The sequence below is a fragment of the Lolium perenne genome, chromosome 3 (assembly GCF_019359855.2).
Source record: "Lolium perenne isolate Kyuss_39 chromosome 3, Kyuss_2.0, whole genome shotgun sequence".
Classification (NCBI taxonomy): domain Eukaryota; kingdom Viridiplantae; phylum Streptophyta; class Magnoliopsida; order Poales; family Poaceae; genus Lolium; species Lolium perenne.
Window position 1 is genome coordinate 142,494,833 of NC_067246.2, and position 19,887 is coordinate 142,514,719.

Consider the following 19,887-nt stretch of genomic DNA (forward strand, 5'->3'; position numbering starts at 1 on the left):
GGGCCCAAGCCTGCCTGACGACGTCAAAGAAGCCCGCGTGGCGCGGCCAGAAGTTCTCGAAATGAAAGCAGGCCTTGCGCGGCGGCGAGAAGATGCTGGTGATGAGAAGCGGACAATGATCGGAGTGTGATGACGAGAGGGCCTGCACCGTGCAAGGGGAGAAGATGGCGTCCCAGGCAACGTTGTAGAACATGCGATCGAGGTAGACGAGGGTGGGATCGACACGCTCATTGGACCAGGAGAAGCGTCGGTTGGAGCAGCGAAGCTTAATCAGCTCAGAGGCGTCTATGGCAGCGCGGAATTGTCCCATGAGCCGGCGGGAGAGGTTAAGGTTGTTCTTGTCTCGAGCTTCGTAGATCAAGTTGAAGTCACCCATGATGAGCCAAGGGGTGCCCACCACGGGTTTGATGCAAAGCCTAGGGTATCACCTCCATTTCGAAGGAAAAAACTGTACAAAGGTGTAGCTCAGCTACAAAAGAAAACCAAAAGAAGGAGAAGGAGGAAAAAAGAAAAATAACACAAAAAAGTGAGAACAAAGTGAACAACTATACAAGGCTAGCATTTTGTTAATCTCTCGGGCTCAAGCAACCACAATTTGGCCTCATCGAGGATGGACTGAACAAGATCCTGCCTCACAGGGCTTATGTTGTCGAAGACCATATCGTTGCGTGGCCTCCAGATTTTCCGAATGGTCAAGATGATTGATTTGATGCCATTTTGGATAGCAGGGTCTGCATTGGAGGATTCCCAAGCAAACCAAGTGTTGAAATCTTCATCGGTCCGTGGCATACACATTTACATAGGTTCAGAACCTAGGCAGAGCAAAAGAATAGGCACTTGACCTGAAAACCACACATGTAGCACATCTTGTTCTTGCTACATGAACAGTTTTCAGTAGATCTCCAGTAAAAAAAAAATACAGCACATCAGGGTCAAAAAAAAAACAGCATATCTTATCGCTCATCAGTGTACACGCGTTGAAAAGTGTCAAGCATGTCCTACTTCCGTAAGCTGTGAGCTGCAGCTAGAGGCAGAAGAAGAGCTATCTTCCTCCGGCAAAGGACTGCCACCTCCTACTGTCATCTGACTTGAGCCACTGTGCTTCAGCAGCATCAAATCATCGTCATTCAGGACCCACTTCACGACGAAGCCCAAGCTCCGGTCGTCGATGGAAACTTGAAAGGCATGGGTTGATCCAATAAGATTCGAGATCGCATGTGGAACGGTGTGCCTGTTCCCATCGGTGATCTCATCGACGAGGTCCTCTGCTGCGACACCAATCAGTTCCTGTGCCTCCTCGGCAAAGATCATGAGGTTCATTGTGCCAGTTGCATCTTCCACGACTGCATCCAACTTGTACCTTACGTGCCAAAAACAGAAGCAATGCAATTTTTTTCGAAATGGGGCAAAGCCCAGCCTCTGCATCAATATGATGCACACAGCTTTCTTTATTAAAGTATCTCCAAAGTGCACCAAATCAAATTCTTACATCACGGATCAGAGAGGGTCGGTACATGCACCAACCAACGAAAAATGGAGAACAACATATTATTATCCATTTTGTAGCCTACTAGTGTGTCGCCACCCAGTAGCCAGGAAAAAGAAGTCCTGAGTAACCGTTAGCAGACGGTTGCATCCAGTAACCATAGTCTCCCGCTGATCCTCCGGGAGAAGTAAAGCCCATTGTTGAATCCAGTACGCCGCACGTCGGATAACCTGCAAAAAATTAGTTCCCTTTTTTTTATTAAAAATTATGTCATTCCGACTCGTCCAAATAGACCAACATATAGCAGATATGCCGATCCTAATTCTGGCCTTTTCTAATTTCTTTACCCCATTAAGCCAGTTTCCAAACATATTAGTAATATTGGCAGGTGGGGGTAAATTGAAAGTTAAGTATACCATACGCCAAACAATTTTGGCAAATGGACATGCTAAAAATAAATGATGTATAGTTTCTAGTTCATTACAGAAACAACACTTTTGACACCCATTCCAATTTCTTTTGGCCAGATTATCTTTAGTAAGCAAAACTTTATTATTAAGAAACCACATGAATATTTTAATTTTTAATGGAATTTTCAACTTCCACAAATTTTTCCGTAAGCCTATGCTATGTCCATTCATTAGGTCAAGATACATAGATTTGACTGTAAAGATGCCCGAATCATTAAGCCTCCAGACAAAATTATCAGGGCTATTCGTCAACTGTACTCCCATGAGTTGTTGACAAAGAGTGATCCAAAGGTTCCATTTATGTTCATTTAAAGTCCTTTGAAGGTAATATTAAGAGGTGCTTGAGCTAACACAGTAGACACTAACACATTCTTTCGTTGTACAATGTTATACAAACTCGGATATCTGAGTGCTAAAGAGGTGTCTCCTAACCAGACATCCTCCCAAAATCGGACCGAAGATCCGTCTCCCACTTTAAAATAACCCCTGGCGAAAAAATCACTTTTCACTCTCATGAGGCCCTTCCAAAATGGGGAATCAGTAGGTTTTTCTTCCACCTGTGCTAATGTTTGGTTCTTCAAATATTTATTAGATAAAATTTGTTGCCACATTCCCTCCTCAGTGAGTAATTTAAATAACCATTTACTTAATAAGCATTTGTTTTTTAGTTCAAGCACTTCAATGCCTAGACCCCCTTGTTCCTTAGGTCTACAAACCATACTCCATTTTGTAAGTCTATATTTCTTCTTTGTTTCATCCGTTTGCCAGAAGAAACTTGATCGATAGAAATCCAAACGTTTCCTCACCCCTACTGGAATTTCAAGAAAGGACAACATAAACATTGGGAGGCTCGTCAAAACTGAGTTTATGAGTACTAGACGATCACCATATGAAAGTAGTTTGCTGCGCCAACCACCAAGTTTCGCACCAAAACGACTCTCCACAGGATTCCATTCAGAATTTGCTAGTTTCCGATGGTGTACAGGGATACCCAAATAAGTAATAGGTAAGGACCCGGCCTCGCAACCAAAAATTTCCCGGTATTCATGTTCCTTTTGTTTGGCCTCTCCGAAACAGTAAATCTCACTTTTATGAAAATTTATCTTCAAACCCGATAATTGTTCAAACAAGCAGAGAATTAGTTTCATGTTTATAGCTTTTTCAGCATTATGCTCCAGAAACAAGATTGTATCATCAGCGTATTGGAGAATCGACACTCCCCCATCAACCAAATGAGGAATTAGGCCCCCAACTTGACCCTCTTGTTTGGCACGAGCAATAAGAATGGCCAAAACATCCGCAACAATGTTGAAAAGAATCGGAGAAAAAGGATCACCTTGTCTCAATCCTTTCCTTGTTTGGAAATTATGACCAGTATCATCATTTACTCTGATACCAACGCTTCCTCCTTGGACAAATTTTTTGATCATCTCACACCACATGGGGTCAAAACCTTTCATCCTTAGGACTTGCTGGAGAAAAGGCCATTTAACTTTATCATATGCCTTCTCAAAATCAATTTTAAAAAGTACCCCATCCATTTTCTTCCTATTAATCTCATGTATCGCTTCATGTAGGATCACCACTCCCTCAAGGATGTGGCGACCTGGCATAAAGGCCGTCTGTGTTGGTCTAACAACCTTGTGAACTATCTCAGATGTTCGTATGGTGGCCACTTTCGTAAAAATTTTAAAACTCACATTAAGGAGGCAAATAGGCCGGTATTGTTGAATTTGAATTGCATTTTCCTTTTTAGGCAAAAGCGTAATAACCCCGAAATTAAGTTTATACAGGGGCAGCTCTCCCGCATGGAGTTGTGTAAACAAAGCCATCAGGTCAATTTTGATTTCATGCCAGAAGTGTTGATAAAACTCCGCCGGGAATCCATCAGGCCCAGGAGCCTTATTATGTTCCATTTGGGAAATAGCCTCACGGACCTCCTCTTCCGTAAAAGCCTTCGTAAGCAAGTTGTTTTCCTCTAACGTCAATTGTGGGATATCAGACATAAAATCCTCCATCATGGAGAAAGAGTTGCGTTCAGGTTCCCCAAACAACTTTTTGTAAAATTCAGTGATATACACCTTGAGATTTTCATTACCGACTATAGTGCCTTCTTCTTGCTCTAATTGGAAAATTCTTTTCTTCCTATGTTTGCCATTTGCAATAAGGTGAAAATACTTTGTGTTACTGCCCCCCTCTTGAACATGTTTAACTTTTGCCCGTTGAGCCCATTTTTGCTCCTCGTCACGCCGCAGTTTATTAAGGCGTTCATGTGCCTGTTTCAAATTATCCCTTTCGAAGGGTGTTAGCGGAATGGACTCAGCCTTAATGTCTAACGCATCCATGGTGTGTAAGAGATGTTCCTTTTCCTTTTTGTATTTTCCACTTAAGTTTTTTGCCCAGCCTCTTAAGAACCTTCTTAAGTGTCTAATTTTCCTTTGCCAAGTATCCATTGGTGATGATCCCCGTGGCACTGCTGCCCATTCGGTAGCAACCATTTCATGGAACCCATCTTGTTGAAACCAGGCTAGCTCAAAAGAAAAACTGAGCCTATTACCACGGTGAGCATGTTGCCCTGTATCAATTAACAAGGGTGTATGGTCCGAGCCAGCCCGAGTGAGTGCCCTCACAGTGACGAGAGGGAATTTTTGTTCCCACTCAACGGTCGCCAAGACTCTATCCAATTTCTCGTATGTTGGATTTTCTCTTCTCATAGCCCATGTGTATTGCCTCGCCCGAGAGAGCAATCTCTCTTAGGTTCAGACTCTCGATAATTGCATTAAACACGAAAGGCCAGTGTGGATTAAAATTGTTATTGTTCTTGTCTTCTTTTCTTCTCAAAATATTAAAATCTCCCGCTAGAAGCATTGGTAAGGACTCAACCTCACACATGCGTACTAATTCGGAAAGAAAATCAGCTTTATGAGCATCTTGCGCAGCTCCGTAGATAGGGACCAAGATCCATTCAAAACCATCAGTTTTAGATTTAATATGGAGTTTGACACAGAAATCTCCATTATCCACTTTTTTAACTATTAAAGTTCTCATGTTGATCCCTACAAGAATCCCCCCAGATCGGCCATGAGGTGGTAAGCAATACCAAGCAAAATCATGACCCGCTGCTAGGTTGGACAAGAAGGGAACTGTAAAATTTGACCTCCCTGTCTCCAACAGAGCAATAAAATCTAAACGATGTTCCCTAATGGCCTCGCTAACAAAGAGATGTTTACCCGTATCTCGAAAACCTTCGCTATTCCACGTTAAACCCTTAAGCCCTCCATTAGCTTCTTGTATTGTTTCTTTTAAATTTTATTCTGTCACTTCGCGAACTTTGGTCTTGTCATAAGACTTTTTTTTACGTGTACTTTTCACCTGGGGTATAGGGACCGAAATATCCCCATGAACATCTACATTCGCCTCATGATCCTCATACAGGTCATCACATAAATTTGAGGCTCGGCTTACAACCAAACAAATGGGTGCCTCCCGGTATTTTGTTCTTGAAGATTAGCAGAATTTAAGAAAGTGACAGATCGTTGTTTTTCAATATCCTTAACCAGTCTAGCCGATTTAAGTCTAGCCTCAAGCGTATCACCTAACGAAATTCCTATACTCTTTGCCTTATCAATAATTTGCTCATCCGAAAAACTGTAAAAAGAGTGTTTATTGGATGGAGTACCTTGAGTCTGAACATTATCGCGCATTTGGGCAATCATCATCGCCCTCTCCATCTGCGTATCATCAGCATTTGGTTGCGCCCTGAGTCTGTTGCTAGATCTCAATCCCATTGCCGAGCTTGGCTGAATCCCACCAAAATTAATGACTTCCGTCATGGAAGTCTTAGGAAGTGTAGATGTAGGATTTCCTGTACCTTGGGCATGATATTTTTATTAGTACAATGTTCAGGTATCTTTCTCGGATTCAGGAAAAAAAGATGCGAAATTGTGATGTACCTTAGTTACCCCAACAGAGTCCTAGCGGAGACAGAGAACGAGTATCATACACCTCGGCTGTGATCGACGTAACCTCATTCAACGAGGCGCCATGCATGTTGGGCTGTGAGACCAGCCCAGAATTGCAGCATTCCTTGTCCACGATGATAGGAGGGAATGCAGTACCAAATTCGCCCACCTCTCCTCGGTTTCGACGGCTACAAACTGAATCGATCATCCTTGCGCAAGCGTGCTCCACTAAGTTAGCTTGAATTGTAGCACTGAAGATGACATTGGGGGATTTTGTGACACAAGACAGAACCTCCTTATTAACAATCATCTCAGTTCCTACCAAGCCAAATTTGACAGGTGAAAGAGCCACGTTATACCCAGAACATGTACAGGGGATGTGTTGTTTCCACCAAGATCAAGATCACCTTGCTCCACTCCAGAAGTGTTTGTATCTTTCCCATTCTGGTGCTCTCCATTTTCATTCTGACCATCATGCTCCATGTCTCCTTCACCGTTATTTGCATCATTCATAACCACATCAGCTACAGGTGGAGGTTGTAGACCCTCTACCTCGAACCTCATTCTGTAGAAATCATCAAGTACCCTAATATCCATCCGGGCAGGGATTAGAGTAGGATCGAGACATGTGATCAAGATGCGCAACACATCATTAGCTCTGGTGAACACCATGTCGATGTCTCTTGTCTTACCAAACAAAGTGCCAAGCGCCCATAAGGCCAAGAAATCATCCAAAACCGGAGTAGGTATATCATACACTCGAACCCAAACATCATCTGCCCTCCAAATTGGATCCACCGATCGCTTCCAGAAATCAAAAGTCATGAATATTTCTGAATTTGGAACATTGAAACGGCCAAAGTGTTGTACCCGTACCAGGTCCATCTTGCTAGGAAAGTTCACGCGATACACATTGTCCTCCACTTGAACCACCTCCCATTGATACGACTCCTCAGGTACAATCCATTGCAGCTGTACAATAATCTCCTGTATCGAAAGCTGTCCACCAGAGACAGTTACTCTGCCCATACGCGTGTTCTCTATTCTTGGTTTGACAGCATCAGACATTGGAACATCCCAAAACATAAGCTCCTCATGAGCCAGACCGTACATATTCATTAGTGGTTTAGGTGCTGTAAGTAGAGGACAATTTCTAGAGATATGGTCTGGACTCTGACAGCAATCACAAATAGGTATGGTACAATCATTTAAGCAGTGACCTGGCTTACCACACCTAAAACAGCCAGAACCTTTCTTTTTCTTGGTGATTGGAGCTTCAACACCACCTTCCGACGCTACCACAACCCCATTAGGCTGAGGAGCGGAGATACCAGCTACTGCCATCAAAGTGGCCTCGGCTCTCTGAAAACCATTACCTTGACGAGAAGGAGCAGCAACCTGGCTCGACTGGTTCAGATCGGTGTCCACCACCGCTGGTTGCCCTGCTGACGGCCCAGACTGAGCACCTGTTTTGGTCATCTCTGCTAGTTGTTTAGCCAAAGCAGCAGCAGTTTCCTTGACAAGCATGCTTTGCGCCGCTGTTAGTCCATCAGATTCCGCAGTACCATTACTAGAAGAAACTAAATTCCTATTAGATGCATCACGGGCAACATACCCATTGTTGAATCTGCGATTGTTGTAGTTCCCTTGACCACCATAATTACGACGATCAACACCTCTATTATACCCAGATCCATGATAACCTCTATCTCTGTTCCCTTCATAGCTTCCTGACCCAGCGCGGAAAACTCCATCAAAACCTCCTCCATGATGATCAGAACCTCTACCTTGGTGATCTTCCTGTCCAGCAGTCCCGCTTGAACTTCCCTCGAAGAAATTATTTCCTCGACCAGGCCCAAAACCTCCACCAGCATTCCATCTTCCTCCGCCATTGCCACGGCCTCCACCCCCGGACTGACCTCTTCCTCGGTTAGGATTCGTGCCCCCGCCCCGATTAGCCATTGCCTCAGCTATCAGACCGGCGGCTGACCCTCTGGCGGCAGACGTAACACAAGGCGCCGACAGATAGTTTGCTCTGGACTTAAACCCTAGCGATCGCCGGGTGCGCCCTGTTAATCTGGTCGTATGTTTCACCCCAGCCGATAGATTCTTCTCTGGTACAGAGCCCAACTGTTTCGTCAGAGAAAACAAAGAGGCCCTCTGTTCCCTTAGAGTGCAGCCCATATGGCCCACTGCATGATTTGGGGAACGAGATGTTTGAATAGAATTCCGTTGATCCATCGATGAACACATCGAGGTTTGAAACGAATTCCATGAATCTGCCGATAAACATACCGGTAATGATCCAGATCGAGCATGGGAAGACAAACATGCCTTCCTCCTCCGTCTTTGAACGATCACCCATTCCTTGGCATCAAAGGAATCAAGGAAAAAAGTAGAAGGTAACAGAATCGGCTCCTTCAACTCAGGTGGTGATCGATCTGGTTTTGGATTCAAAACGAAATTAGTAGAGGAAAGATGCATACCTATGTCAGTCGTCAGTTCCCTCTGCAAACGCCTTTTCTTCTCCTTCCGTAGAACTGCACTTGTCGTCAGGACTGGTAAGTCACAGGCTACAGGCACCGGCGACTTGCACAGATATCTCCATGGACGGGAGCAGTCTTCAGCGGGTGAGATCTTGGATTCCGGCGTCTGCTCGCTGTCTTCATCGTCGGAATCCGGCGCGATCGCCCAGAATCGCCCCAGTCCGCCTCCCAACGTTCCGCCGCCCAGAAGCAATGCAATTACAAACTAGTTAGCATGCATGTGATGTCTGAACTAAGCAACGATGAGGCACTGGCAGCACAAGAGGCTTCCAAGATTCTTACCACCAAACTGGCCTCTTCCTCTTCTTGTTAACTGAATCACATCGGTTGCACCAGAATTCGTTTCCATCCCCGCTGATGGACCGTCTGCAGTGGAAGCATCCATGATAGGACCAACCTTTGGCACAGTCTATCTTTATAATGGAGGCTCTGCACAAAAATCTTGTATTCTTCTGCAACAGAGCCCCAAAACAAAATGAGACTGTCAAATGAAAAAAAAAACAGTGAGGTATGAGAGGAGCACCGTCTTACCGGTGACTCGAATGGGTCAAGGCTTTGTAGCTGTTTGATTGTTCTCCAGCTGCTTCGTAACTCCTGAGATAGCTTCGAGATACTCTGCGACTCCTGGGTTGGGGCTGCTGGGCTTTCTTGCTGAGACTGTGGGTGCACTATGGGGATTTTTGGATGGTGCAAACTGCATGCAAACAAATAAGTCATAGTTAAGGCTCGACCAATGTGGATTATCAATCATCAATTTAAAGAATAAACCGTAAAGGCCACTCACTTCGCGCGGAACTCTTGTGTCTCTGGTATTTCCAAATCCAGGTAGTACTTTGATGGTGATGAAGAGCAAACCGTGCATCCTTTTCCTATACAGAACAGTAAAATATACCACGTTTCATGACAATCAAAGGAATACATTTATATGTTCTCACATGGTACAAACCGATAATAAATCAATGAGAGGATAAATCGAGAACTGACCATTGTAGTAGCGAACACACATCCCGGAAAACACAGCGACGACCGGACCTTGTCGGCATTTCTCGCGAATCTCCGCATAAAAATCATTAGCGAGATTTCCATATAGTGTGACTTCCTGTTCTTTTCCACTGTAATAAATTGATAATTGCAAAACATAAGGCCCTATCATGGAGCGATAGTGACCTGAAAGGAATAAAACAACTGAATTCCATTACCTAAAATCCTCAATTCGTAAGGTGCAAATTTGTATCATGCGGAATTTTTTCAGAACCTCCAGTATGGGCCGTACTTCTACTACTTGACCAATCACATCTGCAACATTTACATCAACACATGTCAGAAATAAGATTCAGAATTTCAGATATGAATGTGCCAATCCTAATACTGATTCTTCCTTTCATATTTCCAGACATTTACCTGTCAATAAGCTATTGTCACAGTTCCTAGAAGAAACATCGCCGAAATTAACAAAATCAAAGTGGTGGAGAGGAATCGAGTCGACAACTCCATCTATGTCGTCGACCACAGTCTGTGACCCAATATACATCATGAAGCGATTCCTACAGGTCATGTAGTTTCCCTGGCTTACACCAACTACAAAACCTGACAGTGCGTAGACCTTTCCCTCGACTAGCCGCGCTTCGAGACGCTTTTTATCTATTGGATGTACATGGGCTTGCATAGCTCCACCCTACAAGTGAAAGACAAGAAGAATATTCATTGTGCTGAGAAAACTCAGAGAGTGCACCCAAAAAAAAAAGAACCTCAGAGGGTGCTAAATGGACATGTAGTGGGTGAGTAACGCGATCATCCGTTTGGCGTCAAGCACGTGTCGTCACCTCGTCGTCGATTAGAAGGCTGTCGAGTCCTAGCACCGTGCCATTGTTGGGGTTGAAGGACACCCACAGCCGCGAGATGCGAACCCGGACTCTGCACCTTTGCTTTGACGGGTTCAAATGAGAGAGCGGGGTGAACCCTGCTTCACCCATTTTGGCCTTGATGGCTTGAAGCTTGAGATCTACATATATGTGGAGAGAAAACAAATAAACATAGTGTCATCAATCTTTTCTCCATTAGAAAAGCCCAACAATGATATGCACAAAAGGTTAAGAATGTGCAGCAGCTTTTATTCACCATGAAGCTCCAAAGCCTGAAACCCTGGCCCATCGATGAAAGCTTTGCATGACAAAATACTTATAGTACCACCGTCCTATAAAGATTGTGTGAGATTTGTTAAAATTTGTATGTATATAGAAGCTATTTAGTGTCTAGATACATCTAAGTTTTGACAAATCTTAGGCAACTTTCGTGGGACCGAGGGAGTAGTTTACTTATGTTTCAGTATGTAATCTCGTTCAAATACTCACCTAATTTCTTAAATATGGCGAGGGGTTTCTTCCCTTTTGGCCTTCATCCTAAGACTATTTGGGGTGAAATTTGCTCTGTTTTCATGTTTATTAAAATTGCCAATGAATTTTAACCAAGTGGGGATAGGAAATTGGAAAGAGAAAAACTGGATTCCGGTACAGCTCTGGTGTAAATGGAACAAACATATGATTTATATTGAGCGAATGCGGCTATTAGATGCAAGGTAATATGGCGCGCAATAAACAGTATATGTATGGCGCCCAAGAGACAGAACAAGCGAGAAAAGTAAAAGTAAGATTTAATATGAAGAACACCAACAGCGCGGAATCAATCTCAAGCCTATCGAAGTGTGCTACTCAAAGATCCGGATGGAGAAGTAAGACGATTATCAAAGGAGACACTTTTTTTTTCTCTTTAGAAAGGATAGAAATTCCATACCTAAGGACCCAATGCTTTGTCCCCCCTTTCCCCAAGAACTGAAGAACAAGGCTTGAGCAAAACCAAATCTGAAGAAGAAGCGGCAGCAGAAGGAGTCAGAAGAGAGAAGAATATTGAAGACAGAGGGCTAAACAGTGCATTAGTGCAGAGTGAAGTGAAGCCACTGTAACGTACGTCGGTTCTGCTTCTCTAAATTCTCAGGTATCTACGTGCCAATTTAAACAATGTTGATACAACTAATTTGAGGCGGAGGGAGTAGCCCAGGCTACATGTACCTTTTTTTTGGGAGTTCAAAACTTTTAACTTTACAGGTTCAAAATTCAGAAAAATATATCTGAATGTAGATAATGTTGTATTCTATCACTGTAAATTTTCAGTGCCAAATACCAGCCCCTAGTAAAAATGACAAAATATTACAAAATAACATAGTAGATATATCATTGTATTCACTGGTAGATTACAATATTCTCCACATCCTAGTATTTTTTCCATTTTAAAAAAATGTTTGAGTTTAAATTTCCAGAGGTTCCTTCTATGTAGCCCGAGCTAAAAAAAAATCCATTTGCTCTAAGCAATGCTAATATACTTGCTCTCTACTAGAGAGACGTATATGGTCTCCTAGACTTGTAGAATTCCTAAAGTACAGGAATATGGGCTCCCGGCGTCCATTGCTCCCTCTTTTCAAAATATAAATTGAAAATTATATAGAGAATTTTCAAATAATTATGAAAAATGTGTGGATAAGCATATAATGTTAAACTGAGTTGAATTATAGGCTACACAAAAATGACAAAATCTGATACATTTTGGATTTCGGAAATAGTATAATGTTAGTTCTATGTCGACCTAGACCTAACTTAATTCTTGGTCAGCAAATTCATGTGCGGTTCATGTGCAACTAGAAAAAAAGATGTGCAATTGTGTTCTCATGCGCATGAATTAAATTATGATGCAATTTTTGCTGAATATGATTACCTAATCTCTTTCGTCATATCGGTCTTTTGGTTGACCTGGCTAAGACCATGCAACTTCACGTGTTATCAGAGCTACAAGGTCTTGGATTCAAATTCTAGCCAAGACGGTATTAAGAATTAATATTTACAGCCTCCCTAAAAAATCCAATGATCCATGTCTACGGGCCTGTGTGAGATCTAAAAAAAGCCCACCAACCTATACGTGAGGAGAGGTGTTGAATACAATTGCCTAGTGTCCTCCGTCAGATCGGTAGAACTGCCTAGATCATGCAATTCGACAAATCTCTGAGTTTCAGAATCTGGGGCCCAAAATCTTGCTTATAACTAACTAAAGTAGAGACCTAGAATTAGCAAAAAGGTTGGGAATATGTAAATTAGCTATAAATAAATCCATACATTTTTTTCATTTTTTGGTAGATTAGAATATAAATTATTTCAAATTAAGATTTTGCATTATATGATACATTTCTGAGTACTTAGGTTTACAATTTTTCAAACGTATAAACATAATTTTTTGATTCAAAAATACTTTTGTACTTGCATGCATGTGCGTGGGTGCTTCCGTCACCATTAGTTTTGCTTTGAGATTCGGATAAAATACTTTTTAATTTGCAAAAGTATAGGATTGCCGGAGCTTGTGAGTTAGAAATCCTAATGGGAAATATGAAAATACATAATTAAAATATCTTTACTCTTGATTTCTGCAGAGCCGATTTTTTTATAGAAATTAACATCAAGTGTGCAAGGGAATCTTCCGAAAACATCTTGGAACTTCTTTGATCAAACTTGTAGTGTGTTGATTTTTTTCTACCTGGGTTGCTTGGCTTGTTGGTCGAATCATTCGCACTAAATTTCATAGAAATTTTTACATTCACACGAACCTCTTGAGAAAAAAAAACATGTTTTTTTGTGCCGTGCGTATCAAACAAACCGAAATCTAGTACAGTAAGATTTAAAGGGCTTGGCAACAAGATCCTATATTTTTATCTATCCATAAATCGAAAAGCCACTAAAGAATTTTGCTAATGCAAATCAAACAACATACATAAGGAAAAAAAAACTAAGGAACCTAATCCTCTTAAAAATCCCAGGAAACTCCTTTCAGTCAAATATGCCCCATGCGAAGTCGAGTACAGGGAGATGATATTTCATTATCTTAACAATCCAAAAGAAATAGCGATCGAGCAATAGGCTATGATGCATGCGTTGTATATTGTATTAGTAAGACAGCATGTTGGAGGGTAAATACTGATGATGAAAATACAATCTGCATGACTTTCGTCAACGCAAATAGAAAAAGACGTACCGTACATCTGATTTTCTGGGGACGAAAGTATATTACCACCCAGTTGACGCCTTAATTTGCAGTAGTGGATCGATCGGCTCCGTGAATCCACTGCCCCGATTAGTACTGTAGCCAGTCACGCACCGTTAACCTGGAAGGTTGAAGTTCTTTCGATGGAGGGAGGCCAACATACACGGTTGCTCAGCCGATATAAGGGAATCAATTTCCTTCCGTGATCTAGGTCGAGGAGGACTCGGTATAGATTTGATCTCGAACATCAACGAAACTGACCTAACAGAGCTCGAACCGGAGGCCAGATAGATTGATCAATCGGGTGAGTCAATTGGATTCATATTGGGGCACCAGGTTTTGTTGACCTCATGCTCGGCTTAATTTACTTTCGTCAACATATCAAGAACCATGACGAGATATTTTTGGTCATGTGTTTCAACATTAGCAGACTACCGAACCAGTACGTGAGGCCTGGAGCAGCGATCACAAAACCGATCTAGGGTTACGTTTTCCTTGTCGGCGACGTCGCTGGCCACTCCGTCTCTGGAGGACTGCCCATCGCCCGGTTGGGGTTTTCATTTTTTGTTTATGTTATTTTTTTGAGATGGTGAGGTAGCGGGTACATACTTAGGGTCTGTTTGAGCTGTAGCTGTTGAGCTGTGGAAAAGCAGCTGTGAGAAGCAGCTGTTGCAAACAGAAATTTGATGTTTGGCGGTAGAGCTTTTTAAGGCTATTGTTGCTGGTATGAAGGATGAAATGTCTAAAATGACCCTGAAGGCCGAAGAAGTTGTATAAATACTGATTTGATACGAATTAGCTAATTCTGACTGTTTTCAACACAATTGTCATGAATAAGGGTTAGTTACCTCAGTTTTAATTTTGACGTGTTCATATTAAATATAAATCATCACATATATTCAAAAATAATATTTATATCACAAGAATTGTCCATATGAACAAGTTTCGCACATCTACACATATATTACAAGACTTCTCCACATAAACTCAAAAGAGCTAGAAGTGTAAACAATATTACAAAGCTTATCTATATTTCTAACAGTTATTTTACATAATTAACATGTTTAATAACCAAATTACCTCAATTAACTTTTTTGCTAAATAATTTTAAATATGTTTTATCGAAATATGTTTTAGATTGATTAGTATTTATTTTAGCTTTTGGCATTTGCTTTACAAATGATTTAAGTTTTCTATACACGATGTTTATAACTGATGTACTGTAGTTTCTTTACACTAGTAAGATCGCACGTGCAACGCACGTCTATACTCATTAACACTTTGTGTCATGTTCTTTCTTGCCGCTGTTCTTTCTTGCCGCTATTCTAACAGCGAATAACATGTTTAGTTCTTGAGGCCATTGATTAAAAGCTCAATTTGACAAACCACAAACATTTCTCATGTTTTCGTGACATCCTTGGTGACACCTCAAAAACAATCAATCATGCAAAATTGTTTTTTTTCGGAAGCATCATCGCCAAAAGATTTTAGTCTAACACAATATATAAGAAAAAGACTAAATATGACATTACAACGCAATTTTAGAACAAAAAAAAATCCTTTGTATAGAGAAGGTCATTTGGACAAGCCTGATGAAGCCCTCCAAAACACATGTTGCTACGAACATCCACCTGCGCAAAAATATAGTATTAGATTTTGTTCCTAGCACTATAACACATGAGTTGCCAAATAAAGTGAACAATTAGCACAGATTTTGAAGATGTATTCACTATCAACTTGGTATACTTGCAAGGCTGCAACTACCAAATATAGATAAAGGCTGGTTCATAAATCAATGAAAACGTCAGCGATGTAAATAGGCTGTGTTAGCCTAACAGATTAGACAACATTTCGAAATGAGCAAGGTATAGTGCTCCTTTGGTACCACAATGCACAAATAATAATGACCTACTCAGTTCTTAGCACCCGCATATTTTGATGTTCGACAGACATGTAAAGTTAAATAGTCCATGAAAACACCTTAAGATTTGTCTTATGATAAATTAATGTAAATAGAGATTAAGGAATTGAAGCCGTCAAATACAATAAAAATATGAATCATGTGCCATGTGAATATGATTAGTGAAATGTATATAGACCAACTGACCAAGTATCCAAATAAATCACGATGGAGCTATAGCAGTAATTTAGCAGTCAATTTATGTTTCTGTACTGCAGCCTCGTTCTTGGACCTTGTTTCAGGAACGAAAACCATAAGTCTTTAGGCACTGTGTTTTAGTAACGGAACACATCAACAACATTTGCCTTCAAACAAGATGGAGTCAAGATTGTAGAATTTATTAGCAAATACCTAGATATATATAAATGCAAACCTGATTGGCTTTCCTACCAAGTCCCATAAGAACATTATTAGGTTTTATTTTATATCACGATGAAGAAATTCCCTTTGAATGCATGTCGTCGGATTCATTAGTCTGAAACATTTGCAAGAACGGATATATTCACACAAGAAATCCATCTAAAGTAAGAAACGACAATATACTGATTTGGACAGATTCAGGAAGAAGCAACTGTGTTCTCACCATCTGATCAGTGGAGCACAGTCTTCAAAGAAAACCTTGTACGGCAGTAGTTGAACAAATCTTATAGTATTTTCCAAGAAGATCAATCACCATCACACTGTACTCTCCCGCCACGCCAAACCACTTCAAGTGTGGAATGCCAACTTCAGGAAAGAAAAAGAAGCAACATAACTCAATTCACCATCACTGTAGCAGAAGCTTTGACTCATAATGAAGTTGTCAGTGCTTCTTCTTCACATTATCCTGCCGACCCAAAGCAGCACCAACCCCAATGGATGAATAGTTTCCAGTAACTGAAAGGACCAACAAAACTCAGATTAGTTCCACAAACATGTCAGTACAGCGTGCCTTGCAATGGTCTAACTTTGTTCTGCACATGCATCGGATACGGGCTGGGGAGATGTTGTCTCTGAACCATTGTCATCCTCAACGAAGAGGTCGTTCATCAGAGCATCAGGATATATTCAAATTCGGCATAAAACAGAAATACCTAATTCGGGGCAGGAGACGCGGCATCGTCGGTCGGTGCAGGATGTGGTGGCCACGCGGAGTGGGCCGACGACCGCGTTCGGGACATCGTGTCCGGCAGGATTGGGCCGTTCGTTCGCCGTGGCCAAGGCGACGCGGCGGCGCGGAGGCGTCAAGCTGCTATCCTGCATGCGCGGTGGCATCAAGCTGCTTCCCTGCCGGCGCTCGCCGTCGCACTTGTGCCCTAGCCGGGGAGTAGGGTGCGTGGCGACCAGCGCCGATGTATCTCGCCGGGGAGATCGTGAGCAAAAATCCTTTTTCTCTGTTATATGAGATGCAATCGTGAGGGAAGTGGGAAGAGGGCTCCCGTGAATTTTGGATCGAGGGTTGCGGAACTTTTCGTCCGCTGGCATATTCCTCTGCGGCAGAGTATCAGTCCGTCAAACTTATTTACTAAGTGCACACCAAAGAGAATGATTAGGCTAATGCAAAACACTGGTTAGTGGGCCTGATGGTGCGGTTTTAGTAGGTCTGGTATGTTTTGTTGGGGGCATTTAGAAAAATTCATGTTTGCTCCTTTATTAGTAGTAGAGATGCGTGAAACGTCCAATTTGCATCACTATTTTATATCATAATTTGCTGTTATTCATTGATATATTTCATATTGGGACACAATACTTATGTTATTTCATCTATTTTTGCATATTTCATGATTATTGGAGGATCGAGCACCGGAGCCAGGATTCTGCTAGAAAAAACACCGTCAGAACGCAATATTTCGGAAGATCAACTGCGGAAGGAAATTATACCAAAAATCCTATTTTTCCAGATGACGAAGGAAGCCAGAAGGGGGAGCCAGCTGGACCCAAGGTGGGCCCAGACCATAGGGCGGCGCGGCCCATGGCCTGGCCGCGCCACCTTGTGGTGTGGGGGCCCCACAGCCCCTTTCGCCTCCTTTTCTTCGCGAAACCCTTCGTCCCGAAAACCTGAGCCACAGAGGGTACCTCACGAAGAGTTACAGCCGCCTCTGCGGGGCGGAGAACACCAGAGAGAAAAGAGCTCTCCGGCGGGCAGGAATCCGCCGGGGAAATTCCCTCCCGGAGGGGGAAATCGACGCCATCGTCACCGTCATCGAGCTGGACATCATCTCCATCACCATCATCTTCATCATCATCACCGCCATCTCCACCGCAGCACCTCGTCACCGCTGTAGCAATTTGGGTTTGATCTTGATTGTTTGATAGGGGAAACTCTCCCAGTGTTGATTTCTACTTGTTATTGATGCTATTGAGTGAAACCGTTGAACCAAGGTTTATGTTCAGATTGTTATTCATCATCATATCGCCTCTGATCATGTTCCATATGATGTCTCGTGAGTAGTTCGTTTAGTTCTTGAGGACATGGGTGAAGTCTAAATGTTAGTAGTGAATTATGGTTGAGTAATATTCAATGTTATGATATTTAAGTTGTGGTGTCATTCTTCTAGTGGTGTCGTGTGAACGTCGACTACATGACACTTCACCTTTATGGGCCTAGGGGAATGCATCTTGTACTCGTTTGCCAATTGCGGGGTTGCCGGAGTGACAGAAACCTGAGCCCCCGTTGGTATATCGATGCAGGAGGGATCGCAGGATCTCAGAGTTTAAGGCTGTGGTTAGATTTATCTTAATTACTTTCTTGTAGTTGCGGATGCTTGCAAGGGGTATAATCACAAGTATGTATTAGTCCTAGGAAGGGCGGTACATTAGCATAGGTTCACCCACACAACACTTATCAAAACAATGAAGATTAATCAGCTGTATGTAGCGAAAGCACTAGACTAAAATCCCGTGTGTCCTCGAGAACGTTTGGTCATTATAAGTAAACAAACCGGCTTGTCCTTTGTGCTAAAAAGGATTGGGCCACTAGCTGCAATTATTTCTCTCGCATTTTACTTACTTGTACTTTATTCATCTTTTACATCAAAACCCCCTGAATACTTGTCTGTGAGCATTTACAGTGAATCCTTCATTGAAACTGCTTGTCAACACCTTCTGCTCCTCGTTGGGATCGACATTCTTACTTATCGAAAATACTACGATACACACCCTATACTTGTGGGTCATCAAGACTATTTAAAGCGCCGCTTGCCGGGGATGAAGCGCTATTGGTAAGTGGAATTGGTAAGGAAAACCTTTATCGTTTGTGCTGATTTTATTTCTGCCTCTTTGCTATAAGTCATTATGGAGAGATCTTCTCTTCAATTTCTATTTGGGAAATCTACTACTACTGCAACGGTAGTGGATGAGGCGCCAGGTGAGGAAGTGATACCATATAAAATACCTATGAAAATTATTGAACGTGTTATGGATAACCGCTATGAAGGGAGTGGAACTGTCCATCCTGGTGATCATTTACTGTTTTTGCATGAATTATGCGGGTTATTCAAATGTGCAGGTATTGCTATGAATGAAGTTAGAAAGAAACTATTCTCTATATCGCTGTCTGGTAAAGCGGCGCATTGGTATAAATTGCTGAAGAATGGTGATTCTCTTGATTGGGAGGACATTGTGCCTTTATTTTATTCCAAATTCTATCCTCCAAGTGAAATTCACAAAGATCATAACCGCATATATAATTTCTGGCCTCATGATGGAGAAAGTATTGCCCAAGCTTGGGGGAGATTGAAGTCTTTAATGCTCAAATGCCCCATTCATGAGCTTCCTGGTAATGTTATTATTGATAATTTCTATGCAAGACTTTATTTTCAAGACAAGACCTTGCTGGATACTTCTTGTTCTGGATCATTTACACGCAACAAAGAAGAGTTTAAAAGGGACCTTCTTGATCGGATCCAAGAAAATACTGAAGGTTGGGAGAACGACAAGGATAGAGAATCAGGTATAATTTATGATTATAAATGCATTGAAGCTTTTATGGATACAGATAAATTTCGTAATATGAGTGCTACATATGGTCTTGATTCTCAAGTTGCTGCAAATCTTTATAAAGCTTTTGCCTCTCATTATGAATTGCCTAAGAAGAATTTTGATAAGTATCATGAACCGTATAAAGATAAAATTGATTCATCTATTAATAAATGCGTTGTAGTTGAAACTGCTGATCATGTTATTCCTGAAGCTTATATTGAAAAAACTCCTTTCCCTGCTAAAATGAAGGAGTACTCTGTTATAAATAGTGCGGTTCATAAAAGTGAAAAGAAACCTGTAGAACCTGAAGAACAAATAAAAGTTGAACCTGCTGTTGCAATAGTTAAAGATCTTGTGACTGAAAATGTGGAGGATGGTCATATTATTTTCTGTGAAGATGCTTCTAATATTGTTTCACATCCTA

At 41.8% G+C, this 19,887-nt stretch overlaps 1 protein-coding gene across 1 annotated transcript; it reads right to left on the reverse strand.

Moving 5' to 3' along the window:
* Positions 1-744: 744 nt before the first annotated feature.
* On the reverse strand, positions 745-11,357 carry LOC127293468 (replication protein A 70 kDa DNA-binding subunit C). The gene is made up of 9 exons (XM_051323100.2): positions 11,255-11,357; positions 10,288-10,466; positions 9,866-10,139; positions 9,664-9,760; positions 9,449-9,576; positions 9,249-9,333; positions 8,996-9,158; positions 8,747-8,916; positions 745-1,360 (listed from the first exon to the last, which is right to left on the reverse strand). The coding sequence occupies exons 2-9, from the start codon at positions 10,435-10,437 to the stop codon at positions 988-990; spliced, it is 1,440 nt and encodes a 479-aa protein (XP_051179060.1). The 5' UTR covers positions 10,438-10,466; positions 11,255-11,357; the 3' UTR covers positions 745-987.
* Positions 11,358-19,887: the final 8,530 nt, after the last annotated feature.